The 12,709-nt window shown below is 43.4% G+C and overlaps 1 protein-coding gene across 7 annotated transcripts in view; it reads left to right on the forward strand.

Annotated features, from left to right (window-relative positions):
* LOC143281070 (proton-coupled folate transporter-like) overlaps positions 1 to 12,491 on the forward strand; it is a 35,702-nt gene extending 23,211 nt beyond the window's left edge. For 5 of the 7 annotated variants that reach the window (XM_076585991.1, XM_076585994.1, XM_076585996.1 and 2 more), the window contains 3 exons: positions 1,664 to 1,747; positions 3,319 to 3,475; positions 4,547 to 5,138. In XM_076585991.1, coding sequence (XP_076442106.1) covers positions 1,664 to 1,747; positions 3,319 to 3,475; positions 4,547 to 4,733 — 428 coding nt within the window. In that variant the 3' untranslated portion in view covers positions 4,734 to 5,138. Of the gene's footprint in view, positions 1 to 1,663; positions 1,748 to 3,318; positions 3,476 to 4,546; positions 5,139 to 6,324; positions 7,005 to 11,119 lie in introns of those variants that run through there. The other 2 variants (XR_013055091.1, XR_013055092.1) reach the window with 2 other exon arrangements.
* Positions 12,492 to 12,709: the final 218 nt, after the last annotated feature.

Genomic DNA, 12,709 nt, shown 5'->3' on the forward strand with positions numbered 1-12,709 from the left:
TGGGTGTGTCACTGTGGATGATGCTATGTGTGGGTGTGTCACTGTGGATGATGCTATGTGTGGGTGTGGTGGGTGTGTCACTGTGGATGATGCTATGTTTGGGTGTGTCACTGTGGATGATGCTATGTGTGGGTGTGGTGGGTGTGTCACTGTGGATGATGCTATGTGTGGGTGTGGTGGGGGTGTCACTGTGGATGATGCTATGTGTGGGTGTGGTGGGTGTGTCACTGTGGATGATGCTAAGTGTGGGTGTGGTGGGGGTGTCACTGTGGATGATGCTATGTGTGGGTGTGGTGGGGGTGTCACTGTGGATGATGCTATGTGTGGGTGTGTCACTGTGGATGATGCTATGTGTGGGTGTGGTGGGTGTGTCACTGTGGATGATGCTATGGGGTGGGTGTGTCACTGTGGATGATGCTAAGTGTGGGTGTGGTGGGGGTGTCACTGTGGATGATGCTAAGTGTGGGTGTGGTGGGGGTGTCACTGTGGATGATGCTAAGTGTGGGTGTGGTGGGGGTGTCACTGTGGATGATGCTAAGTGTGGGTGTGTCACTGTGGATGATGCTATGTGTGGGTGTGGTGGGTGTGTCACTGTGGATGATGCTATGTGTGGGTGTGGTGGGGGTGTCACTGTGGATGATGCTATGTGTGGGTGTGGTGGGTGTGTCACTGTGGATGATGCTATGTGTGGGTGTGGTGGGTGTGTCACTGTGGTTGATGCTATGTTTGGGTGTGTCACTGTGGTTGATGCTATGTGTGGGTGTGGTGGGTGTGTCACTGTGGATGATGCTAAGTGTGGGTGTGGTGGGGGTGTCACTGTGGATGATGCTATGTGTGGGTGTGGTGGGGGTGTCACTGTGGATGGATGCTGTGTGGGTGTGGTGGGTGTGTCACTGTGGATGCTGCTATGGGGTGGGTGTGTCACTGTGGATGATGCTATGTGTGGGTGTGGGTGGGGGTGTCACTGTGGATGATGCTATGGGTGTGGGTGTGTGTCACTGTGGATGATGCTAAGTGTGGGTGTGGTGGGGGTGTCACTGTGGATGATGCTGTGTGGGTGTGGTGGGTGTGTCACTGTGGATGATGCTAAGTGTGGGTGTGGTGGGGGTGTCACTGTGGATGATGCTATGTGTGGGTGTGGTGGGTGTGTCACTGTGGATGATGCTAAGTGTGGGTGTGGTGGGGGTGTCACTGTGGATGATGCTGTGTGGGTGTGGTGGGTGTGTCACTGTGGATGATGCTAAGTGTGGGTGTGGTGGGGGTGTCACTGTGGATGATGCTAAGTGTGGGTGTGGTGGGGGGTGTCACTGTGGATGATGCTATGTGTGGGTGTGGTGGGTGTGTCACTGTGGATGATGCTATGTGTGGGTGTGGTGGGTGTGTCACTGTGGATGATGCTATGTGTGGGTGTGGTGGGGGTGTCACTGTGGATGATGCTATGTGTGGGTGTGTCACTGTGGATGATGCTATGTGTGGGTGTGGTGGGGGTGTCACTGTGGATGATGCTGTGTGTGGGTGTGGTGGGTGTGTCACTGTGGATGATGCTAAGTGTGGGTGTGTCACTGTGGATGATGCTATGTGTGGGTGTGGTGGGGGTGTCACTGTGGATGATGCTGTGTGTGGGTGTGGTGGGGGTGTCACTGTACCTGATGGTGATGACCAGGTGGGGTGGTGGGGATGCTGATCACCGTGGTAACGCCGGTCAACCGCACCCTGCTGTCCCGGATGGCTCCTGCCGACAGTCAAGGTAAGTGAGGCATGGCGCCGGCACTTGGCTCTCCTGTGAGGACTGTGGGTGTGATGCTGGGTGGATTGATCTTGGTTAGGTCTGTCACGTTGCTGATGCAGAAAATGTCTGTCTTCTTAAACTAAATGCAGGCAGTTAATTTATGATGCAGATCCCATCACTACCTCTTCTCCCTTGGCCGCTTTTTTTGTTTTTGTTTTTTTGTTTTTTGTTTTTTTTAGTGCTTTTCAGTGTTTAGTATGTATTGTTCATCGTTTCAGGTCAAAAATTATTGTCTTTTTTCTTTCATTTGGGTTAAAGGCCTGCTGAAACTGAACACACACACACACACACACACACACATGTGCGCACGCACGCACAGTGTTTTTGCATTAGTTGCTCATTTGAATCCATTATTTTGAGATGTTTACTTATTTCTGCTGTGTGACCTAGGATTATGTCAATTTTTAGTGTGTTTTTTTGTTGTTGTTGTTTCTTTGTTAGTTTAAACATGGTTATCATTGTCAATACATGATTATTCTTATGTTTATCTGAAATCTCTGTGTGTGTGTGTGTATGTGGGTGAGTGTTGTTTTCATTGAAGTCACCAAAGAACAGCATTGGTACAGACATATATGGTTCACAAATTCAATATGTCATGATGTTGGTCTGACTGTGTCTGTTGCTACTGTTGAAATTATAATGATTGTTGCTTTTGGTCATTGTTTTTTGTGAACATCACCACTAGAATTATGATTCCAACTGCACCATGAAGATGTCTGCAAGTCATCATTTTGTGTGTGTGTGTGTGTGTGTGTGTGTGTGTGTGTGTTGTTTTGTTTTGTTTATCTTTGCTTAGTTTGTGAGGCCAAAATCAGAAGAAAAAAAGCAACTCTGCTTGGCACCAACTGAGTGACGCAGATGGTTTTTCAGGCAAGGCAAGATGGCTGCACAGTAGTTTAACGACTGAATCTGTATCAAAATTTAGTTCAATAACCCTCAAATGGAGTCAGAAACAACTGAAAATTGGTAACATTAATGGTGATATTGTTTCAGATATGCATGAAAATTGCAGTTGAAATAGGTCCCTGAATTAAAGCGCTGAAATAGGACTTTACCTGACAGTAATAAAGATGACACTGACAGCCAGAGGGATGACACTGCAGGTGTCCTGTTTGCCATCATGTTGTTACCAGTGTCCTGTTTGCCATCATGTTGTTACCAGTGTCCTGTTTGCCATCATGTTGTTACCAGTGTCCTGTTTGCCATGATAATGTTGCTGGTGCCCTGTTTGCCATCATGTTGCAGGTGCCCTGTTTGCCATCATGTTGTTGCTGGTGCCCTGTTTGCCATCATGTTGTTACCAGCGCCCTGTTTGCCATGATAATGTTGCAGGTGCCCTGTTTGCCATGTTCATGTTGCAGCTGCCCTCTTTGCCATGTTCATGTTGCAGCTGCCCTCTTTGCCATGTTCATGTTGCAGCTGCCCTCTTTGCCATGTTCATGTTGCAGCTGCCCTTTTTGCCATGTTCATGTTGCAGCTGCCCTCTTTGCCATCATGTTACAGCTGCCCTCTTTGCCACCATGTTGCAGGTGCCCTCTTTGCCAGCCTGTCGGCAGTGGAGACACTGTGTCACCTGTCAGCCAGCATGGTCTTCAACAACGTGTACTCTGCCACACTGAACGACTTCCCCGGCACTGTCTTCATGCTGATGGCAGTCATCCTTCTCATCGACCTCATCCTCCTCATGTCAGTCTGTTTCCCCTGTGTGGGGGCGGGGGGGGGGGGGTGGCGGGGGGGGGGGGTGGAGGGGGGTTGTCTGATTTAGGAACGTTTAATAATGATAACGATAATAGTGATAATAATGGCGGGTGTGGTGGTGGAATGGTTAGAGTGCTGAATTCTCACCTGAGTTTCCTGGGTTCGATCCCCGGCCTGGGCACACCTGGTGGGTGAAGGGTGGGGATTTTTTCCATTCTCCTGTGTCAATATACATACAAACCAGCAAGTGCCTGAATCCCCTTCATGTGTACACGCATGCAGAAGGTCAAATTTGCGCGTTAACGATCCTGTAACTCATGTCAGCATTTGGTTGGTTATAGAAACATGAACATACCAAGCATGCACATCCTTGAAAATGCAGTATGGCTGCCTATGTGGTGGGGTAAAAAGGGTCATACACGTGAAAACCCACTTGCCCACTCGTACATACAAATGAACATGGGAGTTGCAGCTCAGTAATGAAAAATGATAATGATAATAACAATAATCATCATCATCATGATAATTACAACAGTAATAGTCATGATAATGATAATGATGATGTAGATTTGTATTATTGTACCCTTTCTATCCTAGAGCTCAGAGTGCTTTACAAAACGAAAGTGAATTTAAAACTTGTAATAATAATGTTGTTGTTATAAGATTCATTCCTCACATCCAGAGAGAATACTTAGTGAACTTTTAACCGTTTTATTCCATTCAAACTGTAGGCCACACAAGGAGAGGTCTGCACACAAAGATCTACACAGAGAGGTCCAGGTTGATGTGACAGGAGGGGTTACTGCATGCACGGAGACAGAGACAGGCAGAGGCAAAGAGAGTGATCCTTATCAAGCATGGAAGGGGGAATGGTTCAGACACCCATCTGCCTGTACAGTGTCTGTTTGGGTCTGGGTTCGGTTCCCACTCTTGCCCCTTCTCAATTAGACTGAACATATCAAACTGAGCATCTAGTCATTCAAGCTGTAACTGTGTGTTGAGTGTTCAGTTTGTTGTGTCAAAACTACCCCCTCTTTCACGCTGTGATGCATGTTGCAGAGTCTTCAGCATGATGGCTCGAAACTTCCCCCTCTTCCATGAGGTACAGGTGGAGGTGAAGACCGATGGGGCAGAGGCATCGCTTCCACAAACACCCCCCTCCACTGCCAGACATCACGATGACGAGAGAACGCCACTTCTGGTTGATGGTAGTGGCTGTCATAAAGCATGCTGTGGACAGGGGTGATGGAGAGGGCCCAGGTCACTCAGTCTGAAGACACTAACAGACGTTGTTCATGTTTCAGAACACAAAGCAAGGTGAGCCATGTTGTGTCATCATCTTCACACCTCCGGTTTTGGATCAGGTGTTCTGTTTCAAGCGTGGGAGCAGTACTGTGACTTTTATTTTTTTTAACTTGCCCGACATGCCAGAGTGTGTAACAGGCAGTAAGCAAGTATGTTATGCATTGTTTTTCCTTTCCTTTTTTTTTTTTTTTGTGTGTGTGTTTTGTTGTTGTTGTCACAACTGATTTATCCGTGTGAAATTCTGGCTATTACCCCTGGGGAGAGCACATAACCACAGTGCAGAACCACCCTTGCTTTCTTTCTGCCTGCTAGTGTTTGTAGACTGATAGTTAAAACAAAGCTACAATTTTTAAAAAAAATTAAAAACAACATCTGCTAACAGATTACCAGTACACTACAAAACTACTACAGTTGACTATGATTAAGCAAAAAAGGTACAGTTGGTTTCTAATGGAAAAGATATGATTGGTTTATAAGGAAACGAGGTACAATTCTCGGTTAGAAGTAAGGAAATTAGGCACAGTTGAAATCATTGAAAGACACAGGCAAAAACAAAAAACAAAAAAACAAAACAAAAAAACCCCTGCAATGCTTTATGGAAGATTTAGCTAGAAAGATTGTTCAGAAATGATATATACAGTCTTCAATGTGGATGTGCATGCTTTTTTTGTGCATTAACAGTTTGAATGATATGATGGGCCTTTTCACCTTGTTATGCTCCTCCCTAAATATATATAAAAATAATTGGTATGTAAGTGTGTGTGTGTGTGTGTGCAGAGAGAGAGAGAGAGAGACAGAGAATGGATGATAAATCCAAGCCCAGATATCTTCATTGTCTATAACGCAGTGTAAGAAGCGTAAAGGGGGAAAAAAAAGTCTTGATTTAACTTTTAACCTTAAAAACTGATTTGTGCTTTGGGTTGGTGTGGGGAAGCATGAGTTGAAAACTTACTCATCAGCGCTCATGTTAGTCATTTTGCTGTTCTAAAGGGGATGTCAACAGCACAGTGAGGGACAGCTGTTTCACACCATGAGTTGTGCTCACCAGGCATTTTATATATATATATATATATATATATACACACACACACACAAACACACACACACACACAAACACACACAGTACATGTATCAAGGGGATGAGGGTCAGTTGTACATTATTGTTTTTCCAGTAGTTTTTTTTTTCCTAATTGTTTATTCATGAGGTTGGGTGTCACAAAATGGTACTGTCTATACAAATTTTACAGTTTTGTTGAAATAAAAACAACGGAACGATTATTGCTCAAAGTTAGGTTGTATTGCATTGATGTTAGCTCAGGGTCCATGGAAATTGTCGAGTTGTGTGGGTTTGTTTTTTTTTTTGGTTTTTTTTTTTGTTGTTGTTGTTGTTGTTGTTTTTTTGTTTGTTTGTTTTTTTTAGTGTGAGAGGAACAGACCTCTTTGAGGAGCCACACTGTGCAACATTTGTTACATTCCATATTGCCAGCCATGTTTTTATTTTCTTTCCCCGCGTGTCTTTCCACCGTCACCAGGTACCCAGAAGGTCCATGTTTTTATTTTCTTTCCCCGCGTGTCTTTCCACTGTCACCAGGTACCCAGAAGGTCCATGTTTTTATTTTCTTTCCCTGCGTGTCTTTCCACTGTCACCAGGTACCCAGAAGGTCCATGTTTTTATTTTCTTTCCCCGCGTGTCTTTCCATGATCACCAGGTACCCAGAAGGTCCATGTTTTTATTTTCTTTCCCCGCGTGTCTTTCCACTGTCACCAGGTACCCAGAAGGTCCATGTTTTTATTTCCTTTCCCCGCGTGTCTTTCCATGATCACCAGGTACCCAGAAGGTCCATGTTTTTATTTTCTTTCCCCGCGTGTCTTTCCACTGTCACCAGGTACCCAGAAGGTCCATGTTTTTATTTTCTTTCCCTGCGTGTCTTTCCACTGTCACCAGGTACCCAGAAGGTCCATGTTTTATTTTCTTTCCCCGCATGCCTTTCCACCGTCACCAGGTACCCAGAAGGGACCTGTGTGGATTGTACATGACTGTCATACCTTCAGGGTGGTGCTGGTGCTGGTTTTGGGTGTTTGGGTATCGTTGTTGTGTGTGTGGTTGTTGGTGGGTTGCTTTCTGTTGTTGTTGTTGTTGGGGTTGTAGTTGTTTTTTTAGAAGGGGGTGGGGGGCGGGGGGAGTCTTTGTATTTCGTTCTTTTTTTTTTCTTTGAGAAAATGAGTTTTTATCATATCGGCCGTAGTTTCGTCTGCTCCGCATGGGCGGATAGTTTGCACAGGACAGGAATGTCAGACCCCTGCCGGAGTCTGCACTAGTTGGGTCACGGTAAGTATGTTATTTAAACGTAATTTTAGATAGAAAATTTCCTTTTTATCATACACAGCAGATCATAGACATAAAATCTCTCTCTCTCTCTCTCTCTCTCTCTCTCTCTCTCTCTCTCTCTCTCTCTCTCTCTCTCTCTCTCTCCCTCCCACACCCCCTTCATAGATTTTTTTTTTATAGGATGAGTGTATCATTTTTCTAGTTTTATGTATTTTAATTGTTTCCCGTTTTGTTTTTCTTCCTTCATCTCTGCCCCTTCGTGTGTGAGGGCAGCAGGTAAGAAAGCCACATAGCCTGTGTTTAACCCTTGTTATAAAAAAGATTTTGACTTGGTTTGGTTTCGTTTGTCTTTTCTCCCCCTACCTCCTCCCCCCCTCGCCCCCCCCCCCCCCCCCAACCCCCCCCCACGCCACCCTCTCTCCAGTCAAGTTGTTTAGATAATATTGACAAGAAAATAATTATGTTTTATTATTTTCAGGTACATATTGTTTGTCTTACAATATGCATGGTAATACCAAGTTGTTTAGATACCATTTTCTTTAGATAAAACAAGAATAAAACAATATAGATTATTGTAATGTACATATTGTTTGTATGATAATATCCACGTTAATACCAAGTTGTTTCGTTACCATTTTGTTTAGATATGACAAGAATATAACACATTTTGTTTAGATATGACAAGAATATAATATTGTACATTATTACAATGTACATATTGTTTGTATCATTGTATACATGATAATACCAAGTTCTTTAGATACCATTTTGTTTAGATATGACAAGAATCTAGCAATGTACATTACTGTATAATGTACATATTGTTTATATCATAATATACACTATAATACCAAGTTGTTTGAATAATATTGTCTACCTGGTTCTTTCCGTACCAGCAGGGCTGGTAGTCAGTCAGGTGTTACTGTTTGTGTTAAATCTATAGTGTGTGTGTGTGTGTGTTTGTGTGTGTGTGTGAGAGAGAGAGAGAGAGAGAGAGAGACGAAGTGAGCCAGTTGTTGGTTCACTGGCAGTTGTTCAATCCATATTGTGTGTATTTGTATTTGTATTTCTTTTTATCGCAACAGATTTCTCAGTGTGAAATTCAGGCTGCTCTCCCCAGGGAGAGCGCGTCGCTACACTACAGCGCCACCTATTTTTTTGTATTTTTTCCTGCATGCAGGTTTATTTGTTTTTCCTATCGAAGTGGATGTACTGTATGTAGCCATCATGCTGAACATCACTGCACTGTGTAGTGTATGTAGCCATCATGCTGAACATCACTGCACTGTGTAGTGTATGTAGCCATCATGCTGAACATCACTGCACTGATGTAGTGTATGTAGCCATCATGCTGAACATCACTGCACTGTGTAGTGTATGTAGCCATCATGCTGAACATCACTGCACTGACGTAGTGTATGTAGCCATCATGCTGAACATCACTGCACTGACGTAGTGTATGTAGCCATCATGCTGAACATCACTGCACTGTGTAGTGTATGTAGCCATCATGCTGAACATCACTGCACTGACGTAGTGTATGTAGCCATCATGCTGAACATCACTGCACTGTGTAGTGTATGTAGCCATCATGCTGAACATCAATCCACTGATGTAGTGTATGTAGCCATCATGCTGAACATCACTGCACTGTGTAGTGTATGTAGCCATCATGCTGAACATCACTGCACTGTGTAGTGTATGTAGCCATCATGCTGAACATCACTGCACTGATGTAGTGTATGTAGCCATCATGTTGAACATCACTGCACTGATGTAGTGTATGTAGCCATCATGCTGAACATCACTGCACTGATGTAGTGTATGTAGCCATTATGTTGAACATCACTGCACTGTGTAGTGTATGTAGCCATCATGCTGAACATCACTGCACTGATGTAGTGTATGTAGCCATTATGTTGAACATCACTGCACTGTGTAGTGTATGTAGCCATCATGCTGAACATCACTGCACTGTAACAATACGTACATTTTTACATTTTCAGGTTTAATTTCTTAAATGTAATGATGTACATACGTTTTTACTTGAAATGTTTGATGAATATTGCTTTATCATGTGATGTTGTAGCCTGTGTGTTTCAATTGTTTGTCATTCGTGTGTGTTTGTGTGTGTGTGTGTGAACATTTGTTTCATCTTTCTAGTTTTGATCTGTGTGTGTAATGCGGGGTGTTTCTTCAGGGAAATGCTTAGCAGGAACTTTTATTTTATTTTATCATATATATGTGTGTGTATATGTATGTATGTGTGTGTATATATATATATGTAATGTCGCAGTAGTTTGCATTATTCGATTGTTGATCTGTGTTCATGTGTGTATTGTGCCTGTAGGTGCGTGTATGTGTGTTTGTCACTGAGTGAGTGCGTGAGTAATGTGTTTGGGTATGCGGCTTGTGTTCGTTGGTGCATGTGTGAGTGCGCGCGCGCGTGTGTGCGTGTGTGCGTGTATGTGTGTGTTGTGTGTGTGCGCACGCTGTGTGTTTTGTGTGTTTGTATGTAGGTATGTATGTATGTATGTATGTGCCTACGTATATATGCATGCGTATACGTGCTTGTGTTCTTTCAATTTTTTTTTTTTTTTTTTTTTTTTTTTTTTTTTTTTTTTTTTTTTTTAATACCTGTTGCATTTCTTGATTTAATCAACTGACATGACCTATTTTAATTTTTCTCTCTCGCCTATATTTCAAATTATATGCATAAGTTTGTGTGGGGATGTTTGAGTGAATGTTTTTAGTGCTATTGTAAAGCGCATAGAGCTTCAAGAATATGCGCTATAGCAAGAAGTCTGAATAAATAAATAAATAAATATAGTGTATGTAGCCATCATGCTGAACATCACTGCACTGTGTAGTGTATGTAGCCATCATGCTGAACATCACTGCACTGTGTAGTGTATGTAGCCATCATGCTGAACATCACTGCACTGATGTAGTGTATGTAGCCATCATGCTGAACATCACTGCACTGTGTAGTGTATGTAGCCATCATGCTGAACATCACTGCACTGTGTAGTGTATGTAGCCATCATGCTGAACATCACTGCACTGTGTAGTGTATGTAGCCATCATGCTGAACATCACTGCACTGATGTAGTGTATGTAGCCATCATGCTGAACATCACTGCACTGTGTAGTAGAGGTGCCGAGGCAGGGTGGGTTAGGCACTGGACTTCTGATCTGATCCAGTGTCCACCAGCGATCAGGGTTGAAGGATCCTGCTTTCAGCTTGGTGTTCCAGTCCCTGGGAAAGGCACTTTACTCCATTTATCCTCACATACTCCACCCACGTTTTATTGGGCACCTGACTTTGATCAGGAGAGGAGAAGGAAGGGATTGGGTCCTGCCTTCCTGTGCCGACCCCAAAACACAGTGGATATGAATTCACTGCCCCAGTGACCATAAATTACAATGGGAGCTCTTTTTTTTTTTTTTTTTTTTTTTTAGGGTGGGTATGAGTCGGTGGTTTTAACAAATGTAGTTTATTCATCTTTCTTGACATTCATTAGATAAACAAAACAAAACTGGTTTTTTTTTGGTTTGTTTTATGATAATCAGATAGGTAGCCAGAGTGATAAATTCCCTATCACCTCTCTCTCTCTACCTCTCCCCCCCCCCCACTCTCTCTCTCCCCCTCTCTCTCCCCCCTCTCTCTCTCCCCCTCTCTATCTCTCTGCCTCCCTCTCTCTCTCTCCCCCTCTGTCTCTCTCTGTATCTTTCTTCCCCTTCCTTCTCCCCGTTCCTCCACTGAAGGAAATATTTGCTGTAAATAGCAGAGTATTTAATTTACACGCAAACTCTTATCCGGAATTGTTGCACATGCTCATCATTCTGTATTTTGTATGAATCTGTGATATCCCACAGTTCCCAGAACTACTTCATTCTTTGTGTCACCTACTGTGGAAGACACATGTCTACCGTATCTTGGGTCTCCTCAAAATGCAACAACTTTCAAAGGACAACGTTTTTGTTGTGTGTTTCAGACAGCAGGCATCTATCAGTCTTGGGAGGCTGTGGAGTTGTGTTCTGGGTGGTGTTTCTAGTGCAGCGTCTATTGTGGCTTGACATGACTATTCAGGAATGGCAGTTTCTTGCACACACTCTGCAGACCAAGTTCTGATGCTGCTCTGTCAGTCAGATATTGGGCCTGCCTACCTCTGTGCTGTTTCATCTCTGACTATTGGGCAAGAGTCTCTTTGAACTTGGAGAGGCCTTTCTGCACTGTCTGCCCCCAGGATGATCGTTCAGAGGCTACAGCTTCACACGTGTCTGAATTGATGCCCAGGGTCTTGGGGTCTCTTTTGCAGACATCCTTGTAGCACCGTCAGCATCTGCCTGCAGGGCACTTTCCTGACCTAGCTCTCTGCAAAGGAGGTCCCTGGGTGTTCGTTCGCTGACATGTCTGAGCCAGTGTGTGTTTCGGATATTGACAGTTTTCATTCAATGAGAAGTCATGACATGATTTTCCATACAGAAGTCATGACATCGTTTGGGTCATATTTATTATATGAAATCTGTGATTGCTGATATTGTTGACCATTTTTCAAAAAGAATGTTTGGCAAAACAGTGTTTGTGGGGGAAGTTGGGGGGGGGGGGGGTGCTGGGGGAGGGGGGTAGGGGGTATTTGTAGATGGATACAGGGGATGTGGGGAGTGTGTGTGTGGGGGGGGGGGGTATGTCAGTTGTTGTGTGAATGTATACAGGAAGGACAGCCTCAGCTGACATGACACAATTGACATGACTGGTTATGTGCCATGAACCATCACATCACTTTGGCTACTGTCTTTTTCTTCTTTTCTTTTTTTCTCTTTTTAAGAATACTGTGTACCATCGATTTGAATGAGAAGAAAAAGTAGGTAGCAGAACAAAACTGTTGAAGACTTCCCCACCCCCTTATTTTTATATAAGTGCAAATATTAATATTTCTTCCTTTTTTTTCTTCTTTTTTTTATTTAGGAAATTATGTTTTGTGTCCTTTAAAATGGTGTGACTGATTTTGCTACACAATAAAGCGATCTCAAGAGAAATAAAAACGAATACAGAATAGTGACTGACATCCTGACCCGTAAGCTCAGTCCTATTTCAGTGAGATGACAGCCCTTCCTGACACACATACTTGTCAGCAGTAGTCAGGGGTTAAATTATAGCAAACTATGTTTTTTGACAGTACATATATTTTTTACATTTCTTGTGGTTTGATGTGATGTGATGTGATATGATGTGATGTGCGTGTATGTGCGTGTGTGTGTGTGTGTGTGTGTGAATTAACCTTCTTTTGTGCCATATTTTCTGAACATTGGGAATGGTTTTCTATGACAGTGTTGGAACTGATTACAAATACACTGTCTGAACAATTGGAGCTTTGGGTTCTGTGTGTGATGTGTTTGGTGATGCATTAAAAGTGCGGAAGAAAGAGAAATGTGTCAAATTGAAAATGTGTATAAATCATGCCAGAAATCTGTTTTCATGCTACATGTCACTCAAGATAGGGGAAACAAAGCATGCACACAGATTCACAAATAGACATACATACACACACACATGCACACACACACACACACACACACACACA

The sequence above is a fragment of the Babylonia areolata genome, chromosome 4 (assembly GCF_041734735.1).
Source record: "Babylonia areolata isolate BAREFJ2019XMU chromosome 4, ASM4173473v1, whole genome shotgun sequence".
NCBI lineage: Eukaryota > Metazoa > Mollusca > Gastropoda > Neogastropoda > Buccinidae > Babylonia > Babylonia areolata.